This window comes from Stegodyphus dumicola, chromosome 9, assembly GCF_044657685.1.
Source record: "Stegodyphus dumicola isolate Sdum_Otavi_A_Nest chromosome 9, ASM4465768v1".
Lineage (NCBI taxonomy): Eukaryota > Metazoa > Arthropoda > Arachnida > Araneae > Eresidae > Stegodyphus > Stegodyphus dumicola.
This window is the reverse complement of record NC_140776.1, coordinates 51,875,288-51,888,937: the sequence shown is the minus strand read 5'-3', so window position 1 is coordinate 51,888,937 and position 13,650 is coordinate 51,875,288. Positions and strand designations below refer to the sequence as shown.

Sequence of the window (13,650 nt, the reverse complement as noted above, 5' to 3'; positions counted from 1 at the left end):
CTGGCGATTCCGTGCATGTATCGATTTTACAGCCTGTCGACGTTAACTCAGCAGCAAACATAAGCCATCATGCGTATCAATATCTTACTAAGGATAGGCAAGCCTTAGATCAGGTAGAAATTCACCGTTTAAAAAAAAACATAGGTAAACATAGGTATAAGTATACTTAAACTCTTCATCCGAGTACAAGACGTACAGTGGATGGACAAAAATATGGAAACACCTTGTGAAATGCATGTTTGAAAAGAAAGATTGATTTTAATGAAATATGTAGGTGGCGCTGGCGTTTTTGACTACTGACGCCACCTATACAACTTCGTAAATGTGCTAAACAGTTCAGTTGTTGTCGGAGTACTGTTATGTGAGGCTGTCATTGCATTATGTCAGACTTAACAGACTTCGAATGTGGGCAAATTGTTGGAGCACGTATGGTAGGTGCTTCCGTAAGCAAAATAGCCGAGGTGTTTAGTGTTTCAAAAGGTACTGTATCGAAGATTTATTCCGCATATTTGAAAAGCGGAAAAACATCATCTGCTAAATCACAGCGCGGAAGAAAGTGTGTCCTGAGTGATCGTGACAGACGATCATTAAGGGCAATTGTGACGAAAAATAAGAAGACCACAGCTGCAAAATTTACTGCTGAAATGAATGTTGTGTTACCGAACCCTGTGAGTACCAAAACAATTAGAAGGGAGCTTCATAAATAGGGAATTGCTGGCCATGCTGCATTTGAGAAGCCACTCATCAGTGATGCTAATGCCCGTAACAGGAAAAAGGTGGTGTTTAAGTCATAAAGCCTGGATTATAGAGCAGTGGAAGCGAGTAATATGGTCTGACGAGTCTTCTTTCACATTGTTTCCCACTTCTGGCCGAGTTTACGTCTGGAGAACGCCATCTCAAGCCTATAATACAGACTGCTTGTTGCCAAGAGTGAAACATGGCGGGGGTTCTGTTATGGTTTGGGCAGCCATATCGTGGTTCTCTGCTAGCCCCATGATAACTGTGTCAGGGCACATGACTGCCAAGACTTATGTGAACATTTTGGCCGATCAAGTTCATCCCATGGTACAAACTTTGTTCCCCGATGGTGATGGTGTCTTCCAAGACGACAAAGCCCCTGTTCACACAGCTCACATTGTCCAGGACTGGTTTTCTGAGCACGAGGATGAGTTGTCCCATCTCCCCTGGCCACCACAGTCACCAGACCTGAATATTATCGAACCTTTGTGGTCTACATTGGAACGGAAAGTGCGTTCTCGTTATCCACCGCCAACATCGTTATCTAATTTTGCCACCGTTTTGCAGGAAGAATGGTATAATATTCCCTTGGCAGACATACAGTAACTGTATTTATCCATTCCGAGAAGACTGAAAGCTGTTTTGGATACCAACGGGTTCCTATTTTAAGCAAAGAAACATGTTTTTTTAAAGGTGTTTCCATATTTTTGTCCAACCCCTGTAATTCAATAACGCAAAGATTATGGACATAAAATGAAACAAAAGTTGATCATTTAAGTTATCTGAAAATGAGTGTCTTTGAAATAGCTCTATAGTCAGTGATTGTTAGACACTAAATTCGGAAAAAATAGAGCAAAGCACGTATAAGATGCTCAAAGATGGGTAAAGGATAACTGAAGACTGAGCTAAAAAAATGAAATTCATTTCCATGACAGTAAAATCATGAATACACTGTGTTGCCATTATCTCCATACCGCGCAAGAACTACCATCAAAAACAACAGTACTATTTGTGGTACTAAAAAAAAACTTTTAATTCGACATCTTTCAAGAAAATCAGCAAACTGAACCAATGCCTTGTTACGATGGCCGCTATTTATTAACAGATAGGTATTCAAAAATAGTATTGTTATTCAAGTTTTAGAGAATTCCTGCATAAAAAGATTAAAATATCATACTACAGATGTTTGGATTAAAACGCAGAGCAGGATATTAGGTTATAGCACAATTCGATATCAGTATCATGCCGTAACGCAAATATGACAAAATTCGACAAAGCAAAAGATACATATACAAGATAAAATAGTGTCCGCCGAAAATTTAATTAATTTAATTAATACCGTTCTGAATACCAATTCCAATAGGACTTTGAACAAGTTTTCAGGATTTTAATGCAGTCTGTTACAAAGTAATTAGATTGACCTGCTATGACTATCTATAGGGCCTTTACATTAGGATACCAGATAAATGCATATGCAGAATAATCGGAGGTTCCTTGCAAAATTATCAGCTTGTTCATGAAAAGTAACGCTTCATATTTTTCTCTTTTAGAATGAAAAAGCAATTATGCTGCCAATCCAGTTATGAGTAAGACCGATATGCAATAGAAAGTCCAACCACTTGCAATATCCTGTTATGGCATGGTTGAAGACTGTTTATTTAATTTATGAAATTGAAATTTGACCAATTATACCGATAAAAAAAGCTGTATAAATATACAAATCTCGATTACGATATTACTGGAAGATAACACTTACAATATTTGCAATTACATTACAGAGGAATGATTTACGATGCTTGACAAAAGATTCCTGTTTAGATTATTAAACTTGCAATTCGCAGTTCTATCAAGACAAAATTTTACGGTAGGATGATTATGTATCTTTTATTTCACACAGCAGCCTGTTTCGTGTTATTTTTATTTATATTTATTTATTTATTTATTTATTTGGTGCCTTAACTGCTATATTAATCTCTCAATTTAATTCTGTATTTTAGAAAGAACAAACAATGAAGGCCTTTCAGATTTGGTTGCGAAAACAACAGAGGCTTGTAAGGTATTTTCTCCGCATGCTTGTGAGGTATTCCGCATGCCTTCGTGATGTAACTGAAAGTACACTCGAGGTCCGCAGTTTGAATCGCGGCGAGGGCATTTCGGATTTCGTTGGTTTAATGGCTTCGAAAAATTCTAAAAGGGTGTGAATGTGTGTAGTGGACTGCAGACCTTTCGTGACGTACACGTCGTAACCCATTTTAAAACGTAACTTAACCCATTTTAAATTCATTTTACAATAAGTTTTGGAAAAAATAAAAGAGTCCTTTATTCTGTCCGTATGTACAGATATCAAGGGAAAAAAATCATTCAAATGGGTTCAAGAGCAGTTAAAATGGCTATTTTCGTTGAAATATGATACGCAAAATTCTTCGCAATAATAATATTACTTCGTACCTTTATTACTACCTTTACTACTTTATTATTACCTTTATTTCATACAAGGAAATAAAAATGCATTAGAAGTAACGTACAAATTGATGTATACTAATATAATACAACTCTTTTCTTATGTAAATAGCAGCACAATGAGATAACGAGCTTTATATTATAACTTTAACAGTGAATGTCACACAAATTTTACTGTATTTCCTCGCGTATGCTTTTAGCACAAAGTCTTAAAAATATTATCGGATATTTACATAATTTTCCCCTCTCTCAAGGCGTTCAGAAAGCAAGCATCCCTAAAATTTAAATCCATTCGTCCACGTAGTGTTTGGCTTTGTCTTACTGATTGATTAGCTCACAGATTTTGGGTGCATAGCCTCTGATTGATGAAGCAATTACAGTGAAGAGCTTCAATTAAAGCTGCGATATCTGATGCTCGTGACGGTTATGATCATCACTGCACGTGAGAAGGCAGATTGAACGGTGTCGATGGTGACAGATTGAACGGTAATGACTGTGAAGACGGTGACAATAGTAACGACTTGCAAGCTGCAGTAAATAACACTGACAACAGTTTCAGCAGCACTGAATGATTTCAGGCCTAAAGAGTCGTAGTGGACATCAATTAAGAGAAGGCTAGATTCAGGGTATAGAGAGGTATTAGAAACGAAGATATCTTTTAAGATATTGTAACGCTAATATTAAGTATTCTTATTGAAATTTTAGTTTCTTTTAAATGAATAACACTGTCATAGTTACCAATAGTTTATCACTGAATAATTTTCATTTGTTTCGTTCTTACTGTAACAGTGTCTTTTGGGAATTAAAGTATTCACATAATTTTCCTCTTTCGGTTTTCGTATGATAAAATTAGTAAAAGAAGTGGAGATACACAAGTAAATACATTATTAGGATTTCTTCCATATAAGAAAACTTTAGTTTCCTAAAATTAAAACTATTTTAAAAACTCTCCTTTATACAGGAGTTTTAATTTTGGGGAAATAAAGTAGTCAGAACTAGATAAATCCAATGAATGCGGCCGGGGGTGGGAATTTACTAAAGATAATTTTATTTACCTTATTTAATTTTAAATGTCACGCAAATTAAATAAAAATATTTAATTAAAGAAAACTATTATTAAAATTTTTATTCAGCTAACTAAGCAAATCATTAATAACATTTTCAATGTTAACCACTGCTCGGTAGCTTTTCTATGTAAAAAAATTGACACTTACTTAAAAACTACTAACAGAATTTAATTTTTTGGTTGAACTGCTGGAAACAAATTACTATATGGCGTAAATATATTGATATTTAAAGATCAGTCTACGGAAATAACTCTCCAACTAAATCCCAGTGCTTCAAAAACGCAGAAAAAAGCAGGATTACGACGAAAAATTTTCGAATATGAGCAGTTTGAATAGTTTGTAATCTATGCGGAAGGATTTTAACTTTTAGAAATTTGTATAATGGCAATTCAATTAGTTCAAATAAAGATTAGCTGAAGAACGTTTAAACTTTAAGTACATAATTGCATTAACCGATAACATGCTATCAAAAGCTGAACATTTTCTAAAAACTATAACTGAACCGCAAATCGAATGCATGCTTTCCTACATAAACCATCAACTCTGCACACAATTAACTCAGCATTCGCTTGTACCAACTACAACGCAGAAAGATCATCTTCGAATTCGAAACGAATTAAAAATTACCTGCCATCATCGTGAACACAACACAGATTAAGTAATTTAAGTACACTGTTTATAAAATGTAATAAACATTGTAAACATTTGTAAAAATTGCATTGTAATTGTTGCATACATTTATAAAAAATAAATCCAGGATACGATCACATCCAATTTGTTAAGCTTTTCCTGTTGCGTGCATTTTTATAAATGCAAGTGTACCTTTGTTACATTTACTCTTGAAGGGATATGAATATATGACAATATAGTTTAGAATTTCTTTGGCAATGGAATTTATTTAATTAATTATACGTAAGATTTAATTATTCCCCCATACAATGGTATAAAGAGGACAGGCAAATTTATTATTCGAAAGCATGGTTACTGATATAAACCTTCAACAATTTTTCATCTTTCCATCCCATAGGGCAGCGTTTCTTAAAAAGTGGTTGTGACCCCAAATGGGGTCGCAAAGCGGAATGCTAGGATCGTAAAAATTGAATTCCGATACAAGAATTTAAAGATACTTTAGTCGAAATCTCTTTAGTTTGGTATACATTTTCTGTACAGTGCAATTACAAAAATCGGAATACTGACATGTAAATTACATTTGTATGTTGAAAAATACCACTAAGGACAACATAATAGCGGTGTCGCATTTAAGTTTCAAGCATATAAGTTACTTTAGAATCAAAATATCCTACAAACCCTCAGTACGTAAATTGTAAATATTTAAAACAACTTAAAAGTCTTAGAACACTATTTTGCAAATATTTTATATCGAATTTTGATTTCAAAGTGTTACCTTGGAATCAAAAAACATTTTTGATGGACATTAATGAGATTAATCAAATGTCATATAAAGCGGAAGGAGACTTCGTTGAGCCATCGAGTCACTTAAAACTTGAGTTTTCACAAAAATTCTTGGCTGAATTCTGGATCGGAGCCAGATCTGAATTTCTCACAATTTCTGAAATGCCATTCAGCTTCTGCTATTCAGCACCACATCATGTGAAACGATTTTTTCAGCTTTAACTCTTATTAAATATAAATATCGTTCAATTTGGTAGTTGGATATTTTACGTCCAGCAGTGCCAACACTGGACCAAGATTTCTTATGAGGCAGAAAACAAACACATCAGTCTCACTAAAATGTGATTTTCTTTCTTTAAATTTCGTACACTTGAAGCAAAACCTCAATTCGTTTCATACGTATAAGGTTAACATATAATAATAATAATAATTATTATAATTATATTATATATAATAATAATTATATTACATATTTAATAATAATTATTTTAATGATATTATTATTATTTACGAGAAAATTTTTATTTTTATAGCTTTATTTTACATTTAATATCTGCCGTTGCAAAAAAAATCGTGATGATAAAAAAAAGGTCATGAATGAAAAAGGTTTAAGAAGCGCTGATATGGACATTCCGCTATTAGAAAATATTAGAAATAGCTACATAACTTAGCATACTATTTTATACTTCTTCTTTCAATTAAAAAAATGCTCGGATTCTCCACAAGTTCAACTAACATACCTCATTCTCACCTGAATTCCTTGTCTGATTCTTGAAAGTCTCATTTCTGATTTTAATTCTTGAAGAATTTATTGCATAGCATTACAGTATAGTTCGATATATATCGGCTAAATTATAACAGCGTTAAAATTTCCCATCAAAGAATACAAATCCCAGTTACTCCTTTTGCAAAGACGTTTTATTCCTGAAGCAGCTCTATTCTCTGGATAGATAATAACTTACTTCTTCGTAAGACTCCGTTGCATTTCATTATTACATTCGTCTGCGCATCTATTATTGAAATCTTTCAGAGAAACAAACCAAAACAAAAAAAATTCTACATCAAATATCCAAAATACATTGATTTCTTAGAGACAAGAGGGAGTTTTCATAGAAAGGATTGGTAAAAAATTCTTTAAGACCATTTAAAAAATTCATAATAGCATCTCCCAGTAATGATTTATATCTATATAAACGAAACCAATACACAACATGCAGATTCCATCCTTCATGTTCTTAGCCATTTATCTAATTTAATGTACCATTCTAAATTTCTCTTGCCGATTTTTCGGTCTTAAAAACTGCTTTGGTTTTGGAAGAGGCCTCTCTTCCTCCAAATATGCGATGCTTGTTAACATTGGTAAGCTTCTTTCCATCAAATACTGAACTTCTCTCCGTAAATAGATAAGTGTTATCAGCTACTCCAACAGGTAGCTTACTTCTCTCAACCAGTCTTCTTTACAGATGCTTAAGAATTCACTGCGCAGCTTCGCCAAATGAACTGAGCCCACTTCTGGCACCTTATAAGTTTACATCAAGCATTCATTTGGCGCAGCCCACTTTTACTACCTTATAAGGTTACATCAAGTATTCGCTTGGCGAAGCTGCGCAGTGAATTCTTAAGCATCTGTAAAGAAGACTGGTTGAGAGAAGTAAGCTGCCTGTTGGAATAGCTGATAACACTTATCTATTTACCAAGAGAAGTTCATCTATTGATGGAAAGAAGTATACCAATTGTTAACAAGCGTCGCAGTATTTTCTCCCTCTTTCCAGCATGCCTTCGTGATGTAACGGTAGCACACTCGGCGCGTATTCGAGAGGTCCAGGTTCAAGTCCTGGCGAGGACACTGCACATTTTTTAAGTCTCTTGCTTCAAAATAACCTAATGACTTTAGAACCTAGAATCACAAAACTAACTTAAGGTAACTTAGGTAACCTGGTGTAACCCGTGCTCAAAAACTTCGTTATAGACATTACCTATTTGGCACTCAGGGATAGGCCACTGCCTAGAAACCCTTTTCCGCGGCTTTCTGCTACGTATATGAGAAGTTGAAGCCATTTAGATAAAAAAGCCCATACATAATTGTCCTCGATCTATTCAAAATCTACTTCATATTAAAGCTGCTTTTCACTTTAATTTTTGAAATACACGCTCTGAAAGTTAAAAACCATCTTCCAACAACTGCTTCTTTGAAGCATGAAATGATAGAATTATTACCTTTAAATGCAACCATTAATAACGTTATACAATATCACCAACAACCTTGAAGTGTAAACTTCAAATGTTGAAGAGACCAAGGAAAGTAACTTACCTCACTACATTTGGATGCTCGAAAGCCTCGATGTGTTTGAGCAGAGCTATTTCCCTGAGTGTCCCTAGAGGAATTCCGTCTTCTGTGAGGGGTACCCTAATTTTTTTTAGAGCCACAAACTGTCCCTCATTGGCAAGGTCCTTTGCCTTGTACACAGTTCCATAGGCGCCCGTGCCTATAAGAGACACTTCCTCATAATTCTCGGCTGTATCCTGGATGATAGAACTGGGGCTTTCTCTGAGATCTGGTTGTTGTGGTGGTGTCGCCACAGAACGTGTACTCCTCTTGGGACGAGGCATGGTCCCAGTAGTCCCGGGGTGCTTGGGCTCACCACCGGCTCATAGTCTGAAAATAAAAAATACAATGATTGGAAATTGAATATAGCGATATCAAAGGATAACATTCAAAACTCCATATTTAAAATACGTGTCCGTTTCCTTCAGTTTGAACATAAAATAACATAGCTATGCAACATAAATACATTTCAGAAATTTAATATATTAAACGGAGCTGTGCTGAGCCTACGTACAATAAGGCATCTGCTTCAAGTAAGAAATGAAAGAAGGATTCAATATTAAAACGTAACAAAATAAATATTAAAGTGAAAGCAACAAAGAAAATACACTGAAATGCCACTGAATTAGGCATAGTCATGGCTATACAAATTTTGTAGCGCTGCGACGCATTTCTGCTCACGTGAGGGCGTTACGGTAACCGCATATATAGCGAGTACTATGGTTGCTGTTAATCAGTCGTTTCAATTGCCAGTATGGGTAAAACTTCTAATTTAGACACCTTCGATCGAAGACAGACAGTAGACGCTCGACTCATAGGCCATTCGATTTTCGAAATCATCAGAGGGCAAGGATTAGATCGATAGTGTCAAGAGTATACCGAGAATACATGGATGATGGGAGAGAAAACTAGCGATTGGGCAAACTGCAAAGAACAATTAACCTTGAATGAACGTAGTGTAAGAGTGCTCTGGCGTATTGTACATAGCCAGAAAATCCAAACATTAGCTCAAAGTACGACCCATCTCAATCAGGGCGCCAATCGTATAGTCAATAAACGGTTCATTCAAAGCTCGCTTCACCATATGGGCTTCGGGAGTTGTAGAGCCATGAGATTACCGCTACTTAATGCCATCGAGCTGCACATCTTGCCTGGGCAAGAGAACACAGAGAATGGACTCTACAGGACCGGAAACGAGTAGCATGGAGTAATGAGTCTCGATTCCGACACTTAACACCGAAGGAGAGACTGGGAATATGGCGTCAGGCTCATATAGTCATGGATCCTGCATGCCAGGTTGGTTGCTCTTGTTTGTTCTTGATAGTGTTTGAGATCCTCGTTGTTTGCTCTTGAGATCCTTGGTAACTGCACCAACCTCCATCAAGATGATTCGGTAGGTAGCCTACTCAGCAATCATCTCTATCCATTTATGTTGTCCTGTCATTCACATGGAAATGGAGTATTTCCAGCACGATAATTGCAATTCTCACAGGTCCCGGTTGGCTACTGCCTTGTTGGATGAGCGTTCCTCTGACTTCTCTGTCATGAATTGGTTACCTAGAAGCCCTGACTTAAATATTACTGAGCACCTTCCGATGCTTCGGAAAAAGGTGTGAAACCACATTACATAACACTAGCGACTCTTCCTGAATTACGGACAGCGATATGTTAGGCTTTACATGCGACAAGCATGGAGTTTGCATTCTTGTATTACAGCTGCACATTTCTCAATGGTATCTTATCTAATAAAGATTGCAAATTTCGGTAATGAATTAGAATTCAATACAACTGATCTGGCATACAAATGGTATAATAAACCATCGTTAGAAACTGTAGCAAAGATGTACATAAACTAACTGGTTCTGGAGTTTAAAATGGGAAGGTACAAAAAAATACTGGCGCACTGAGCCACAAGTACTATTATTACGTTAATTAATATTATATATAAAATATTATGTTTACATATTTTAATTGTTATGTTAAAATTATTACATAATTTTTGCGTTACAGTAATTAGCAAGCTATAATTTGAATCCGTACTCCAAAATAGTCTGAATGTTATTTTGGAAGCTGCAGCCTCTTTTACATGCAATTTTTCCTCCACAAAAAAATTATTCTACAGCAGCAACAACAACAACAAACAACGCACGGCAAAGACAGGGGTGCAACTGAGAAGGAGACGGATAAGGCTGTGCAAATAAGCATTTCCTAAATGAATCACACTGGCACTATCCCAACTCTGGGCCAGCCTCGTCAGCTGACTCGGGGCCGCTCAACAATTATCTCTCTCTCTCGCGTCTTCTGAAATCATCACTGAGAGTCTCAAAGTAGTGAAATATGATACGAAAACAAAAGGTATTAAAGAATATATAAACTACTACAATGTTCAAACACGTTACTGAATTATAAAAAAGTCTGCAGCAATATTCATAAATTATAATATTATGTTTTGGATACACTTTACGATCTATACGAAATTCATATATTCATCAATATTCTACATTATTCATTAAACATAAATAATTACATTTTTCATATTCATAACATAAAAATTACATCATCCTTAATAAATTCATTAAGCTACTTCAATGAATTTTCCTAGTTACTGCCTTATTATTTATTTTTTAAAAATGTTTTCAATTACTTATTAATATATGCAGGCTTAATTTGGTGTTGATTTCAAATGAAATGGCTCAATATACTTCGTAAGAAACACCCCACCCACCCAGCGACAGATTATTCGGCGCATATGCACTGTTTTACCTGCTGAAAATAATAATAAAACATACGGCGCCATCTATTGAGAAAATCCCCCCAACCTAAGTTTTATTATTTGAAATCAAGGCCAAACTATGAACATTATCTGATATTCATCTTTCAGATGAAGTACAAACGTTACGTCACTCTTTTATCTTATGTATAAACAAACAAGTAAGAAAAAAAAATAAATATTTCATTTGCAGAAATAAGATCTTACTTGCAGTACGAATTTCATCTAAAAAATTTTAAAAGAAAAACTGAAAAATAATCAAAACTAGAGCAACAGTTTAAAAAGAAGGCAATATATTTCTCGACGTCGAGATGACACCCGACCTAAAAGCCAATATACTATAGTATTTTTCTTCTTTGGAAAACATAGAAGATTATTATTAAAAGCTATTAATTATCTAAGCATTTTAGCATCATATTACACCAGCGGTATTCAAACTGCGCTTCGAAGACACGGTTCTTGACATTTCAGGACACAGCAGAGGAAACAAAATGCTTTATATTAATGTCATTTTTCTAAAAAACGCCACGTAAACAATATAGTCACAATGTTAAAATATTTTTGTAACATTAGAGATTAAATATCGTTTTGAGATTTATCGATTCGCATTTATTTTGCAATCGAAAGAAGAACTATAGGAAGACACATTTCGAACTTTTAAAATTGAAATATTTTTCATTATTGAATTCTGTACTTTATTTTGTTTTTACATGCTCCTATTTTCGAAATCATCCTGAAGGTGTAAAAAAAATCCATAGCCTATCATTCAATTTCACTAAAACTGTAGCATTACATTTTGTCTTCAACATCCAATTGTTATTATAAGACATATGATAAAGTTAAGTAAAACTCGATAAAATCATTAGATGAATAAATAATAAATGACATATAACCAGAAATACACATTTATTGAAAACTAGCAACATATACAAAAGAAAACTGCTTAGAAAAAGTAAAATCTGGAAATGTCTCTCGAAGATGAAAGAAAGGAAAATGTTCTACTCCCAGAACATCGAAGCAAGTGATGACGCCTTTTTCAAACGAAGCCGCATAATATGTCCAGGAATGAAACGTCCTCTGCAGCATTTTAACTGCATGTGAGAAATAAAACCGTGATATAATAAAAGAAAAAAATTGAAAATTACCCAATTAATATTTTCGGATCATTTTTAATTTAAAAGAATGTGAAAGACCATTTTTACAACATTATAATCTTCAGAATCTAACGAAATCACAAAACGTAACAACAGATATTAAAAAATTAGCATTTATATTGAATGAAACCAAACGATTATCTACACTGCGATATGTAATGCCCGGTGTTAGAAATATTTTTCATCAAGTACAATCATGATACTAATACCAATACTAAACATATTGGCAAATTATATTTGTTTTACACTGCGTCCAGTAAATATATTGCTGAAAAATGAAAGAAAGATTTATATTTTAAACGTTTGCTGCTACAAATCAATCAGTTTGCTATGCAATATAATTATAACTCGGAAGACAAAGATACGAAGTCACACCGAATAGTCACATTCTGGAAGTTAGCTAATACTAGGGCACATAGAAAGATAGAGCAACTATTTTATTTTCACTCAGTAGTGCATGTGACAAGTGCATGGTAGCGTAACATAACGGTGAAACATTTTTCGAAAAACTTCGCTACAGACAATTCTAATGCAAAAACAAGACATTTTCCCCCCTCTCTCAGAACAATAGATAAATTCAGAGAGTAACGATAAAAAAGCAGCTGCTGTCTTCTTTTATTTCGTGCCAATTTTAAACAACATACCGATAAATAGGCACGCGTACGATTCTTATATCTGAAGCACAATAAGTTTCAGCTTAAAACCGCGTACATGAAAGATGAACGATAAACGAATTTGGAAACAACGTCTCTAAATCTCTATTTTAACGGTCCTCTCAGAATGGGAAGTACACGAATCTGTAATTACATGGGAACATCTGCTCCATTAGATGTCAATCGAAAAGTTGGTGAAGGGAAGACTAGAAGTTTATTACATGGATAGTTAATTTTAAAAGAATTATAAATAAAATAAAAGTTCTTTTCCGAAGCGTATCTGATATCGTTAATTTTAATAGAATTTGCTTAAAAAGCACACGAAATGATATCCCCCCCCCCATTATCTCGGTAGTACATCATGCTCAAGAACACATTAAAAAGTTACACTTTGCCTACAGATATGCTGTTCTGAAATACTTTTAGCCCAAAGAGGCTATAAGTCTCCATACGGCATTCTGCGTCGGTTCACTTTGACCGTTAATACAAATACTACTTCACAATGACCGTTTCACATTTCAAACTGTTGCCACTAAATATTATCACGCTGTATTATACTTAAAAAAATTAAATAAGGATAAACCTGCATGAATGTATGTATATTTCTCGCAAAATGAAAAAACACGATACCTAGAGCCATCCAATTTTGAATAACGTAATCCTCCATCCGACTATGGGTATTTGAAAGCCCAAATGTGGAATTCGGAATTTGTTTTATTATTTATTTCATATTTTTGTAAAACTTTAACGAATTTTTGATTAACAGACTTAACGATCTCAAAGCGAGCAATGGCAACACTGTACGGGGGTGGCATTTTTTTCTCCAGCAAGCGAGATTGTCTATCGGAAATTCTAAAGATATGTTGTTTTTAAATATTTTGTGATTTTGGTGTTGAATTGAATTTTACAAGGTGCAAAGAACATAATATTTAATTAACAATTTTAACACACAAAATGTTAATAATAAAAAGCAAGCCATCTTAATAAGAAAATTGAACACTGATTTGAAGGACTGAGAAAAGACTAGATTTAAAAAAAAAAAAAAAAAAAAAAAAAAAAATGAAAAATT

At 34.4% G+C, this 13,650-nt stretch overlaps 1 protein-coding gene across 4 annotated transcripts in view; it reads right to left on the bottom strand.

The window, feature by feature from the left end:
- The window catches only part of LOC118200115 (cyclin-dependent kinase 6-like), a 596,937-nt gene that overhangs the window by 298,121 nt on the left and 285,166 nt on the right, over window positions 1–13,650 (bottom strand). For 3 of the 4 annotated variants that reach the window (XM_035372046.2, XM_035372041.2, XM_035372054.2), the window contains one exon: window positions 7,990–8,334. In XM_035372046.2, the coding sequence (XP_035227937.1) occupies window positions 7,990–8,288 (299 nt within the window). In that variant the 5' untranslated portion in view covers window positions 8,289–8,334. Of the gene's footprint in view, window positions 1–7,989; window positions 8,335–10,044; window positions 10,165–13,650 lie in introns of those variants that run through there. The other variant, XM_035372060.2, reaches the window with a different exon arrangement.